Below are 14,642 nucleotides of genomic sequence, written 5' to 3'. Positions count from 1 at the left end.
GGCCAATGTTGCTTTTAGCCCATAAATACTCTACTTTAATGACTGCAATTATTGTTATAAACGACACATGTAGATACACATTCTTTACATTCTCTAAATTACGCCACATAGTAGAGGCAGAAATGACATCACAATAAAGGCTTGCCGCTGTTGTAGTTTGTTAGAGATTACACTGAAGATCATTGTATCTCTAATACATTGCATTTAATGTACATGATATTTGACCTGCTATCACCAGCACAATTGAACTAATCAAGGCTGAATAGTTTGTGCATGGGCTAACAATATATTGTATACATGGATATATCCATATATTCCCTCAGTGTCGAACCAGATTCAACCATTTTAATGTTTTGCTTTTCGTTTGTTTTTGTGTCTCTTTTTTTTTGAGGGTTTGGTTGTTTCATTGCAGCATTGGCTTTTGTTTTTGTTACTGTTTTGTTCATGATTATTACAACTGCCATTCATCCAATTCTGGTTCAATTTCATAATATTGCATCAATAATTTATTTTTGTTTGATGATGAGGGGCTTGCTTTTGTTTGTGTGATGCCTGATATTGCAGACATTTTTAAGATCTTGGGTTCATTTCTGTCTTTTTGCTCCCAGTATGTTCTGTGTGACATCCAGCAAACATTTATTCCTCATGGCATAGTTTTGATAAATGACTTGTGATCCCATGAAATATTGTGCTTAGGTTAATTTATGAAGACACCCACACAGTGTTGATAGTCATTCCCTTCATCCACCTTTTATTTGAAATCCTGGTTAAGAGCTATGCTCTGCCATTGTAAATTACACACTAGCCAACATGCCCGTGGTACCAACGATTTAATTCATAATGTGTTATTATGACACACTGACGAGATGTCAGGATGATTTTCCCCTCTTACTGGTAGTGACTGCCCTGAAATATGCATACATATTCTGTCGTTGCTTTCCAATTCCAAATTATTATCCGTCATGAATTTTATGCATCAAGGATTTAAATTGATTTTCTCTTATGTGGCTGATCAGAGTGGAGTATTTTTGTCAGAATAATTTAAAATCAATGAATATATGATTAGTAAACACCCTGCCAAATATTCGGTCTCTGTTTAAATCAGTTTATTTCTAAAGTACTCTATTTTTATTCATTTCTCTAAAAGAGGTCAGATTTAATATTGTCATATTTTGGTTTCAAATGTTCGCAGAATTTCAATACTATAAAAAAAGACCCATGGGTTCTACTCACAAACCATATCTTCAAGGATAATAAGCTGATAATACATCTTTTCTTTTTTGTCCCCTTAAGCAATTGACAAGTGATGCCTCCCACTTTAGACATTAGATTTCCCACCAGTTTTAAGTGTGCTTATTTAAAGCCTGTGTCATGGAAAAAAAGCATGAAGCTTTGCGTAATGAGAATCGGTGGCTGCAAAGGTTAATTAAATGCACTAAAGGGTTAATCACTCGTAATACAGTATGATTAAAATCACCGTAATTAGGTTTCGTATGAAGCTGATAAGAAAGAAGAAAAAAGGCAGCCGTCCTTTAAGATTATCAGCGATGCCACGCACTATCCCGAGCAGATTCACGTTCTCTACATCCAAGCGATGTGACAATAGGTGATCGGCTGTCCTGTTTGTTGAAGCTATCATAGTTTCCTCTCCTCTTAATATTATCTTCATGTTTCTTTAAAGCAAATCTTTTTTTCCAAAGTCTAAAGAAAAACACTTAAAAACAGCACTCCTCCATAGAGTGTGGTTGTTGCTTTCATCTGAGGGGGTAAAACAAGAGAACACTTGAGAATACTCTAGAAAATCAAGAGATTATTTCAAGTGTGGCTGTTAAAACAATAGCTGCATTTGTTCTGTCAAGGCCAGCAATTCATTCTCTCTTGAGCCTTAACCTAATACCAGAAGTCAAAAAGTGAAGATTAAAGCCAGGTTGTCATGTTTTATTTTTTGTTTATCAGAGTGACAGATGGTGCTTTATTGCCCTTACAGTGATCTCTCTTTGCCCAGCACCCTCCTACGCTCCTAAGGCAGCTGAACAAAACTAAGACAAAAAGCCCACCCATCGAATAACGATATGGAGGGCACATACGAGGAGATAATTATGGTTGAAGGTCACCAAAATGTTTTCAGGGACTTTACAGATGTAGCTGATAAAGACTAAAGCTTGTAAAAAGACTTCAGAGACCACAGATTTGTGTCACCATATGGCTTCATTATACAGTGAGAGCTGTATTTGCAAATAAAACCCCTCCTCCCTCCTACCCTCCCTTCTGAGTTTTCACACATCTCATCATTTTCTTTTAACCCCTACCCTGTGATATTAGAGGTCAATCTGCCTCCAGTGATGAGGAGCTCTTTAGAGAGTATGTGCTTTAGTAGAGGCAGATCAAACGGGTACCCCCCGCCTGAGGGATCTCAGACATCTGCATTATTGCAGGGAATAAAAAGATTAATACATTCTCTAGTTTGGCCCGTAATTGTGGGCCCACAGAGCATGTAGGGTCACCGGTTAACGAAAATCACCTATGGCTTAGTGTAAAGTAGGAGAAGCTGCTGTCAGTGTTTTTGTAGAATCGCGCGAGAATACGTCGCAGTTTTATTAACTACCCCTTAGACCATAATTGTTGCAGTTGTGCCTTATTCATACATCCAATGTATCATATTGTCTTTATACAAAGATAATTTAATGAATGCATTAGAAAACAAGGGCCATATGGAACAAATCTTTGCATACGTTCATTTATTTGTGTGGGTGAAGGTATGGGCCTCTCACACTAGCCACCCATGGTCTGATGACAAAACACTTGTGCTGACTCATAGCAGTGCATAGCCAAGGGTAGAAGCATGCTTTGAAAACGTTTGTTAAACAATCTAATGCTCTATTTTTTCAATTTTTATTTTATCACCATTGTTTTGTTTGTTTTGTTTTTATATTTATTGTGAGTCATTGCATCACTGTGCCTTGCTAATGTAAGCACTAAACGTTCAGGTTATTCCCAATTCAGATACTGGCAGATTTGTTGCTCTTAAGAACAGCAAAATGTCATATTCTGTACATATCAGAGGACCCACTGGCAAGGGTCCGAAAGTAAGAGTGGGCCTAAATTGATCCAAATGGCTTTTTGAGGGGAAAGGAAGAGTGCTGCACTAGTGTGGTGGGAGACAAAAAGACAAATTGGGAGTGATAATTGGATAAGATTGCATGCTCTGATAAGTACAGGAAAAATGCACAAGCTTGTGACACTTGTAGCATTCTTCAAGGATACCTGACAAGATAATGGTTTGATTGCCAGCCGTGCCTTGAAGAATGCTTTTTTTTTTCTATCTTCTACACTCTATTCTGAGATTTCTTATTCAGTGTTCAGGGTGTCCTCACACTGATAAGGCTACAGCTTAGGCTTCTCAGAGCTCGATGATATTGTAACTACAATCTCCCTATATCTGTCTGTCTCTCTATATTTCAGGAGACGTCACTGAAACCACCACACTATGGCACACTCTGTGGCACAGGTACAGCTCGCTCCCACAGGATTAAAATCAATCTCTAGCTTCCACTACCTAAAGCGAGAAAAAGAGAGAAAAGAGAGAGGGCAGAGGGAGGAAAGAAGGAATGCGAAAACTGAAGAGGTGAAACAAGTACTTTATGTCTCTACAGCCTCAAACCCCCACCTCTTCATACAATCAACAGAAAATATGAACTTGGAGAGGGGGGGAGGGGGGAGAGGAGGGTTTCTCATAAAAAGAGAGACGCTTCATGTTGCCTGCCTGAAACTTGACAAAGGTCCTCCTGTGAATCTGTTGGAAATTTGAAATGCTTTATTGAGTCCTATGCTATTACTTACCTGTGTCAGTGAGGACTAAACTGTATGCCCTGACCCTCCACGAGAAATGTCCCTCTGCAGCACCCACTTTGTAAAATAGGTGTCAAATACAGTCAGTAGTTCTGTAAAGTATGTTTATATGTATGTATGTATATCTATCACAGAGTTGATGGTGTTTATATTTATTGATTCCATTTCTTTGCCTTGTTTTCATAACTGCCTGGTGGCCATTTTATTTTCTTACTTTCTGATTTTTGTATTATTTGACGTTGCTCTACCTGGGCTTGCTCATGGAACTAATGATTTATAGTGTATTTATGCTGCAAAGTCGACAAACTGTAGACTTACATAGGTATTGAGCCCGCATCACAGTGGACCTTTCTGTCCCACTGTTGCCACTGATACAATTGTTGTTGAAGAGTGTGGCTAGCGCTACAGGAATATGCATGGCCCCACAAAACGATCACATTTGTAGTGCTATACCGTGCTACCGATCGCCATGCTGTTATTACAGCGGCAGGAATTGCAGGACAAGTTTAATACTTTCGGCTAAGCCACATTCACAAGGGACTAACTGCCGGGGATATAATCAAAAGCTGTTTATGTAGGGCAGATTTGAAGAGCACTAAGCCTGACCTTTTGTGTTTCGCTTTCAATTCAGAAGTAATTTAACCTGTAAGATCCGCGTTAAAATGACTCCAGATGAAAATAAAAAATAATAATCCTCTGGCAGTCTTTAAAATAAATTGTTGGGTTTAAACATAAATTACTTGACTATGTGCATGTATTTGCACTGACAAAAGAAATGTTCTGATGAGGAGAACATCAAACACCAAAATGAAAAGGTAATCCAGGCTTTGGTTTAAAAACCGCAATAAGTTCATATTTGACAGAAAATCCACTATGGTGCACTTACTACTACTTCTTAGGCGTTTTGTTCAGAGCATCCTTTTGCTTCTACCTTTTCTACACCTATAGAATTATTAGGTACAGTATGTCCTGCTAGAATAATCTCTACAGTATACAGCAGTAAATGGCTTGATGGGTTAGCAGCATTGTTGTTCAATAGTCCTGTTAATTGGTGAGCTAAAGACCGCTTTGATAAGTAAGGCATAAAAGGCACCTACAGTGCACATATAACCATAGAATTATAATCATTAAAATGGACATAGCCAGTGTACTCAGTTAGAAATGTACAGATGGACTGGACCAGAGGCTGTTTCTCTATATAGTTAAATGAAATCACTTCACGGACCAGAAGCCTTTTGGATTTAGCGCCAGTCTTAATATGTCATGCTACTACAGACTATGTCTATTTTAACGCTTTTAATTTTATGTGCAGTGCCTCTTTGTGAGGCAGGTTGTTATTATTGAAGGAGGTATATTCATGTAATTATGGTATCAAATGTATTCACTACTGCGTAGGGGCCACAGTATGAAGTAAACATAGCATCCTAGCACTGTGTAATGATTAGATTTGCCTGATCTTTGGGGGAAAGAAAAAAAATACTCATACATGGGGAGAGCTTTTTTCCTTGTAAGGGAGACAGAGAACCTCACTTTTATTCAATGTGAAGTACAATATGCACCTTACATGATCTTTGTAATTGACTTTGATTTGCCAGTGTGGAGAAAACTGTAAATGTTTTGTTTATGTATGTGTGCGCTTCTGAAATTTATTAAAGTCTTTTGCATTGTATTGCACATTTTGACGACTCTTTTTATTCATTGCCTTGAGCATCCAATATTAGTCTGCATCACTCAGTCAGTTGAGTTTTCTGCACACTATGCTTCATGAGAACAGTACAGCTAAAATAAGATAAAAACATGTTGTGGAATAATCATTTGTTTTTCTCATGTATAGATAACTAGAAGCATATAGTACATGTCAAACAGGCTTATGGCCTGTAAAGTATGTGTGGCGGTGTTTGGACACCATTAATTGGCTCATTTTAGCATTCAAAAAACTGCCCATGCCCTCTTTTCTTCTACATTCTGCAACAATATAGCATTTAACAGGGAGAATGAGACGAAGAAATGGTTTGGATATACATCGCTCATTAGGAACAGCTTACAGATAAAAGTTATGGAAATGTGGTGGGAGCACATCCTTTGAAGTACACAGACAGTACAGCAGTAGAAAAAGCTTTTTTTGGAACATCTTTTTTTTGTATTTCTCCTCCATGAGAGCTGATCATTATCATTTGATAATGATAACCCTACTATTATGATGTACAGTTATACACAGACACAGGGTTTAACACATCTGAAAGGAAGATTGATGCTAGAGGGTGCAATAACATTGTGTTATGCAGTGTTTATGCGGATTTGATCCAGAAATACAGACTTGAAAGGCATAAAACAAAGCCAGAGAAGAGACAACAGAAAAAGTTTAATTGCTTATCAAAGTTACTTCGTATTTTAAAACTGAGAAAGAGCTAATCAGTTCCCTCGGGAAATGTGTCCTTGGTGATTTGAGAAAATGGTGCGCTCTCAAGTAGAGCATTCTCTTATAGAGGGAGCATAAATGTCAGCCTTCTAATAATAGATAAATGTAAACCCGCTAAATGCCTCGTCCTTACTTAGAAAACACAGAGCTTTGGTAGATCTTAAGGTAGTTGTATCTCTTTGAGCTTGATCAATTATGATAAGATTTTTCATGTTATGCATAATCAGGTAATAATATGTTTTCAAATGAGCCGTAAAAGTAAAACACCAACAAAGCCACAGCACTAATGAGTATTAACATTTGTGCATGAAGAGAGAGTAGGCGATAAATGGATTTTCCTTCTTCTTTGGAGTGCAAAGTCAAAGGTGAAAAAGAAGGGATGATAGGAAAGAGAAACACATTAAGTGGAAGCAGGAGTTTCCTGTCGGTTTATAACCGAAAATGTCTTAGGACCATTTTGTTGTTGTTCCTCTGTTTCCACAGAACCGGCAGTTGTTACAAGTCTCAGCATGTGCTTGTGATTTGGTCAGCTCACATTAAGTGCATTTCCTGGAGATTTTTAGCTATCTATAAAACGACTTTTAAAGGTTGTCCCGTGGTTGTATTACATTATGTGACTGAGGGAAGTGATTCCAGATTTTCTTTGCTGACATATTGATTCATGATTTATGAGGAAGCAGTATTCAATTTCAGTATTCAACAGGCCAGGAAGCTAGTTATATGTAGTAAGTTTGATTACATGTAATGCAATAAAATGTCTGCTGATGGAGCAAAATATACACTGCACAGAGGAGCTTACACAGACACAAGCAGCAATTCATTGTGCTGTCGTATGGCGGGAAACCATATGGTCTTCATAAATTGTATTTTTTTTTCTTTCTTTAGTTTCTTTTATTTCACCATTCACAGTATTGCTTTGGGCTTCCTCAGTAAAGCATGTTGTGCAGTTTACTGTCGTATAAAACCTTCAGATGCTCTGCAGTTATCAAGCATTAATGTTTATTTCTATGAATAAAAACCTTTAAGCCTTTTAACCACATGTAAAGTTTGTCATTGTGAAAAGGAGCACACAAAGTTGGCCCGTTGACTTTTCCCAACCTTGAAAGTGCAATCAGTGCAATCAGTACCTCATCCCTGATATCCATGCTTCCCCTTTGATATATAACATAATACTAGAAGCTATTAGTTATTCATGTAGGTAGCATTGCAAAGTAGCTGTTGAGATGGCAAAACCCATTTTCTTCACATTACATTGATTTTACAAGCCACATTTTCTGCTGCAGACGGTATAGAATAACAATTCCAGATTCCAGATGATTTAAAAATAAATCTGCAGTTGCAGCTAGCTTTTATAAAAATCAGTGTGCAGTAAGTAATCTGAACACTTCTAGTGGTATTTAATTACGTTTCTTGAAAGTTGTAGGAAATCAGTGAAAAGAAGAATGTATGGATTTGTTCCTCCCTCTTTACACATTATGAATTAGAAGATGTTGGCAGCCAGCGATATCTTCTTGTAAATCCTAACACACCTGTTTAATTTTAGTAGGGACATCAGGTGCCCTCAACATGGATCTTGTATTTTGGCATTCTGTACTTCTACTTAAAACCATTTTTATGTTCTAATATTAATATTAACTTAACGAGAAATGTTTTAATGTGATGATGTAATGCTAAGGGTGTCTATAGTTGAGGTCAATTAGCCTAGCTGCAAGCATTTTCAGGGTAAGATGTGAAGTTGTCCTGAAGCGATACTGACTGTCTAAGCAGGGGCTATTTATGCATGTGCTGTGCAGTGGTGCAGGAAACAAGAAGATGCTGTCTTTCAGTTGCACTCCACTCAAGGCAACACTCCACACAATTGCTGCCAAATCTCTGCCAAACTGAATAATTCAATCATCCCCCATAGCTGCGGTGGTCTAGCTACCTTTGTGCGTGCAACAATCAAATCAGTGTGGAAGCCCGTCGAGTGGTTCTTTCTGAGACACTGAGTAGCTCTACAGCCCGGAGATTGTTTTCATTGAAAACAATTCTGTTGATTAAACGAGGTGTGACTGTGGAGCGAGGATCCGAGGAACATCGATTGCTTGTACAATTGTTTGTTCCTTGTTAAAAGTGTGATATAAAACAGTAGTTGTTGATAGTGTGCTAGGGGCATATGGTTTGCCAGTGTGCCTGCGAGACAGTTAGTCTGTCACTGTCCCCTCTTAAAACATCCCGTTTAGAAAAGTCCACCGTGATCGCTTGTGTAGGGTTAATAATCCCCTCATGATTTACAGACACACACAACGTGTAGAGATGTATTTGCTAGGACATGGCTTTGTCAGGGCTTGATTGTTTTGTTGAATATATGTTACTACAGTTGTTACAGTAGGGATAAGTGAGATTTACAAGCATTCTTTAGTAGACACCCCATTTCCCTCACCCCACCCCTCTTTGAAGTAATCACAAGGTTTCAACCTTAGTTCTCCTAATGCAGATTTAACACTAATCCCTTCTGCATTCAAAACCAAATACAGTAAAGAGAAGGCGAAATGCATTTATCATTGTAGCTGCCAGGTGCATCTGCAGTCTGTGGACATCTGCGACAAAGCTAAAGCCCAAAGAGGTTATTTGCATTGAAATGTGGCCCTGATTGTATCCTCTTTGAAGCGTATAGAGGAAACCCTGTCCTGCAATCTATCATGCTGTTGGGGCTAATAAATGCAGTTTTCAAACCTAGGTACATCCCACTTTGGGTCATTATTAAACAGTGATTCTGTCAATTTCGTGTAAAGAAGAGCCTCTTTTCGAAAGTGTAACAGAGTGCCAGACTAATTGAGTTACAACAGTCAAAAACAAATGCATTTGAACACTTTAGTGCTACACTAAATGTGTGGAAATTGGTGAACCGTATACTATTGATAACAAAAAACGACCATTCCTGAAAGTGATGTTTTAGCTTGAGAGAATTAACCATATTGTGGACATTATCATGACAGATTGGAGCAGTTGCATGTCACCATGCTAAAGGTAGCCAGACTGAAAGGCAAACACTTAAGACATTGTCCAAGGAGGGCCATGTCTTTGTCCTTCCTAATCCTGGTAATCCTCGTACGGAATTCTTGATTTGCTTTGGTAAAAGAGATTGGGACATGATAAGATGCTCTTCCGCCTCCTTAGAATAGCTGATAATCTGGTTTCAACAGAGGACTCAGGGGGTATTTAGCCTGCCTTAACATTTGCCCAAGCAGATGGCGCTGACGGGGGAAGGCGCAACCTTAGCGTCCAACCCCCTCTCTGCATGGTCAACTTCCAGAAAAAGAAAAAAAAAGAACAGTGGAATGATAATCAATGTTGTTTATTTTGCTGCTTGACTCTTTAAGTACTTTCAGCCAGATTATAGGCTTTTGTAGGGGATAATCGGGAGGCCGCAGACAATTGCCTTTTTCCATCCTGTCAGTATCCCACAATGAATGCGTAAAGAAGGCAGTTTAAAGTAGATGTCTACTCTTAATTCCTGATCAGTCCCATTGCAAACCCTGTTAAAACGAACTGGACAGTGTGCTAATAACTTCATTTCAAACGCCCCCTGTACTCTGAAACGGCAAGAAGGCATCCCAGGGTGTGATATCTCTATAAGTACTGGCGTTTGAAGCTCCGTGTTCCTCAATGTGATGACACTCACACTATGAATCCAGAGATCTACTCCAGGGTATCTACAACACTTCAGGACTGAGCACTGTGTGTGCTGACCTCTTCTGACTTCAGACAGAGGCAAGCCCCCTCCATACTATGTTGTACAGTAAAAAGAAAGACAGAAAGAAAGAAAGAACACTCGCATTTAATGCAGCTGCACGGCCGTAGGCTATCGTAAATCACAATAGATGTCAAGGCAACTCCTATTTGACTGCATTTCATTTCACTGTTACAACAAGATGCCGTATAATATCTGTGGCAAAACAATACCTCTGATCACATGCAGTGTGTAAGCATGACTGCATATAAGCTATTACTGTAAGTCGCTCATATTGGTTTACTAAGCCCACATCTCTAACCTTAGGCCTCCGGCAATCTTCTAAGCTTGGACTGGACACCTGCAACAAAGCATTTGTCTAATGAGATCAGCCCATTAACTAATTAGAGCTTCCCATGACATAAGTAGGATGACAGTGGAAATGTTTAAACGTATGGAAATAAAAGCATGTGGTGTTCTTCCTTCGCTCTGTGTCAGCGCGGTTGTGTTCTATAACAGGATCTGGTACATGGCTGTCAGGCTCAATCTGGGGCAGAAACACAAAGACTAGCAGAGGCCCCAAATGCTTCCCGCTCAAAAATGTAGACAGTGCAAGTTAATCCAAATGTACATAATAGCATGCTGATTTTCATTCTGCTCTCTCACTTCATCCAAGTGACAATCACAAGGGTTCAACGTGAATGCTTGAACATCCCTCAAATGTGAATATCTGATTACATTCAAAGCAGTTTGCATGAGAGCCACACACGTTTTGCGTTGTAATTGGAACTACATCTAGGGCTTGATATCTTTGTGTCATACTTGCTATGATTAATGCACTAATTACATTTTTCCCCTGTCATCAATGCTGTGCTATGTAAGTGCTTCTTTATAATAGAAACACACTGAATCTGCTTGAGATGTGTATGGAGGTTTACATTGAGCCATTAGCAGAGAATAATAGATGGGGAACCACCAACAGCTAATGCTACTCAGTGGTAACACACATTGCACAGCTTACTCTAATGGCTTGGATCTCTACCTGTGTATCAATGATAGGACGCTGTTAGCTCTTTGAGTGGGAACTACAGCATTAACCTGCACAACAGGAGCAAACATCTCTAAGATGTTATCACATTTTGACCTAATCACATTTCACTATCAGAAGCAGCTCTGCTATCTTCAATACCTTTGCTTTAATAGCATTTTTCTTTTATGGTATAGCAACGTAAAATATAGTTATAGTGTTGGGGATCATATTCCACTATGAAGTAAAAGGATAGTCAGAGTTTTAAACATGAAAGCAGAACAGAATCAGGGATATGTTGAAGAGTATTCTTAAATAATGTGTGATATTCACTGATGGTCATAAAGAATTTATGTGCATGCAGTCTTCAAAAAGAAGCAACCACTGATTCCGAAGATCAGTCAGTCAGATTATTACATGTCATTTTCTTTTTTTTTGTTGGAGAGGTCTTTGTTGCTTGACTGGCCAGACAGCCATTACGGAGTGCAATGGCTTCACGTCATGCTGCGCCATGAATTTTAGAGGAAATTGGTGCTCCTCATACACCCCTTGAGATGCTTCTTTTTTAACAACCCTTTGCAGTTATGTCTTGGTTAAAACTTTATTTTTAAAGAACTGACTTCACTTACAGTTTCTTTTGGCATGGTATTTCTGTTTTTCTATCTTTTTGAAGGGAAAACTCATGATAAAAGAACCTGACCACTTTCAAAATCATGTGTTGAAGGTCTTCTTCTTTTACAATAAATATTTTTTTTGTCAACCCAACGTGATTCGAATAGTTGGATCAGAACAACTTAATCCCATCTTCCAATAATAAGGCTATTGTTATTTTTTCTTTACGCTACTTCTTTCTATTTTTAAGAGTCTCTGTAAACAGTTCATACTTCGCAATTCCCACTATGTTCTCTCCAAATCCGTTTTTCTCTGCTTGTGTTTACCTGTGAATGGGGTTATATTCTCTGTTTCCATCAAAATAAAAAGACCCCGGTATCCTGGAGAATTGCACATGTATTACAGATACATTCACTACATATATTACCGATGCTCCACACATATATACAGGCACTGCTTGTGATGGAGCACACGTGTTCAAGCCCAGAGGTAATGGACAACACTTCAGTGAATTGTGTCGACCTTATTGTATTGTCTGGATGATTGTGTTATGCTCCCCACAGATAATGACTGTGCCCTACTTTGACTTTGAGGCAGTGACCTGAAATAAGGCACACAAGTGAAATCCGAGCCTGGATGAACCTGGAAGTGATTAAGGTCACAAAGACACACAACATTTATTTGACCCCCCCGCTGACTCACATCGACCAATGTCTGCAAATCCTTTGGGAGTCTTTTGTGGGATTTCTCCTTAATGCAAACGTTGGCCATTGATAAAATGTTTGGGAAGAGTGTCAGGGTGATTAAATACACCTGCAAGAACAGACACTGATTATTTAGTATCCTATTGTCCTGAGAGGTGCAAAAAACATGTTGTTCCCTCCTGACATGACATAAAGTCTATAGATTTCTGGTAACAAATCAAAGTTCAACTCGACAAGTAGACAAATGTATTTCTTTATAGACATTTTCTTAATACAACCAGTTTGCATATGTGATCAACAAGACTCATTAGTTTACACTTCAATTGGCCTTCTTTTCAACTGTTCAACAATAGGATATACAGTTCAATTGACGAATTGTGCACAGCTTGCTGCGACTCATGTGTCCAATATTGCTGTGTTCTCGCTATGGGTGCTGACTGCACAGAGGGAGAGTCGCTGAGGTCACAAATAGTTTAATGGCAACTATCAGTGGAAGTGCACAGTAACGCAGAGCAATATCACTCAGCCAATGCAATACGATGAATACATAATTATTTATAGTTTCTGGGGGATTATGTAAATACATCTAAGTACTTAAAGTGGACCTATCATGCTATTTTTTAGGCAATAGCATAGGTCTCAGATATATACAAATATATAAAAAACATGTTTATGAAGTGTTTTGCTCAAAATACCAAACAGATCACCCATTATAGCCATACCTCATATCCCCCTATTTCACTTCCTGTTTCAAAAGTGCTGATTTTGGGTATAAAGGTTTAAAAAAAAAAAAGAATTGATAAAAAAAGGAGGGGGCTGAGCTCATGCGGGAGATTCTACTGGCAGATTCTGCCGTGATGAAAACGCCATATCATGGATTATCAAGGATTATTTCTGAAACAGTATGGAGCTCAAAGGCTTTCTCTCTTGCCGGTTATACCACAAGGTGAGTTCCTTTTTATTTCCTGCTTCTTCACACACATGCTCTCTCCAGTATAGGTTAGCTCTGAGTGTTAACAATGCTAATGTAAACATGCACCGACCATATTACGTCCAAAACAGTCGGGCATTGTTTCTGATAAGGCCGTGGGTGTAAAGCCAGCCTACATTTCCGATATTACGTCATATCAGACGCAAATCTGGATCAGCTCTGTAGTAGCCCCGTTTTTAGAGATTTGGGTAAGGAGGAAAAAAGAGAGGGTTTCATTTTCTGACGCTGCGTGAGTTCCCCGACACACCGGGGACACATATTTATGTATAAAAGATATAAAAAAGTGCATTTTGCCTGATAGGTCCCCTTTAAGTATGCATCACATGCAAGCAACATATAACATCAAGCGAATGGAGCTGAATGCATCAGAAAATATGATACAACACTGAATCCTGGATTAATCTCAAATTAAACTCCATTCGGCTCCATGATACATTATTTAACATGGGACTGAAAAGTCTGTGTTTCCTAGTCCAGGTCTCATTGACATGATATATATATGCCTCGTTGCTTTGGGGGAAACATGGATAACATGGCATCATGTCTGTCTCTTGAGGGTGGGATAGATTGAGTGGATCTCCGGCTTGTTTTTGTGACTTGATATTCTGCTGGGGATCAGTACACAACTCCTCGCCAAAGCCATGACGCCCAGATAAAAAATCCTCTTCCTCTAGTGTGCATGTAAATCAGAGAGGAGGGGATATAATGAAATAATGAAATGTGGCTGCTTTTTTCAAGAGGGACCATTGGGAACCACTATTTTTAGACACAACAAAGAGATTGCCAGGGGTGTCCAGTCTCTCTGGTTAAGTTATGTAGTTTTATCCACTTGTACAAGCGCTTGTCTCAGGGCTTAGACACATGCTGGGAAGAAATGGAGGATGTTGTGTCCCCGCAGACAGTGTCAATCTAGCCTCTGTGGGATTCACTGGATGTATGTGTCCATGGATGATAGTTATTTCCACAATGATAAATGGTAGAAATCATCAATTTGATCAAGTTGTTTTAGTTATGTCCAGATCGTATCCATTAGCAACAAGCATGATGATAACCCTGAAAGATGACCCTTCCTGCCAGCGGGAAATACTTTGTCACTCAGTCAAATGTGGCAGATGAATAATCAGCATGATCCTGGGGTATTTGTCATCTGGTCTTCCAGGTTTACTGCTGATGATCCAGGTCAGAGTTGTCCACACCAGAAGTTAAAGACAGATTCTTAAGAGGGATCACAAGACAGAAAACTCACCTCTTAAACTTCTAGATGTCATAGTTTAAACATTAATCGTATTTTCACATTACCTCTAACCCTAACTCCCACCAAATCTTAT

General features: G+C 38.9%; 1 protein-coding gene across 2 annotated transcripts in view; it reads left to right on the top strand.

The window, feature by feature from the left end:
* Positions 1 to 14,642, top strand: part of pcdh11 (protocadherin 11) — a 132,102-nt gene that overhangs the window by 16,190 nt on the left and 101,270 nt on the right. Inside the window, exon 4 of one of the 2 annotated variants that reach the window (XM_010771950.1) lies at positions 3,463 to 5,498. The exons of the other annotated variant lie outside the window; for it this stretch is intronic. Within the exon in view, the coding sequence (XP_010770252.1) occupies positions 3,463 to 3,546 (84 nt within the window). The 3' untranslated portion in view covers positions 3,547 to 5,498. Of the gene's footprint in view, positions 1 to 3,462; positions 5,499 to 14,642 lie in introns of those variants that run through there. 2 annotated transcript variants of the gene reach the window in all.

This window comes from Notothenia coriiceps, unplaced genomic scaffold (assembly GCF_000735185.1).
Source record: "Notothenia coriiceps isolate Sejong01 unplaced genomic scaffold, NC01 NC01_scaffold00010731, whole genome shotgun sequence".
In the NCBI taxonomy this organism is placed as follows: Eukaryota; Metazoa; Chordata; class Actinopteri; order Perciformes; family Nototheniidae; genus Notothenia; species Notothenia coriiceps.
The sequence above is the reverse complement of the archived record's forward strand: the minus strand, read 5'-3'. Positions and strand labels throughout refer to the sequence as shown.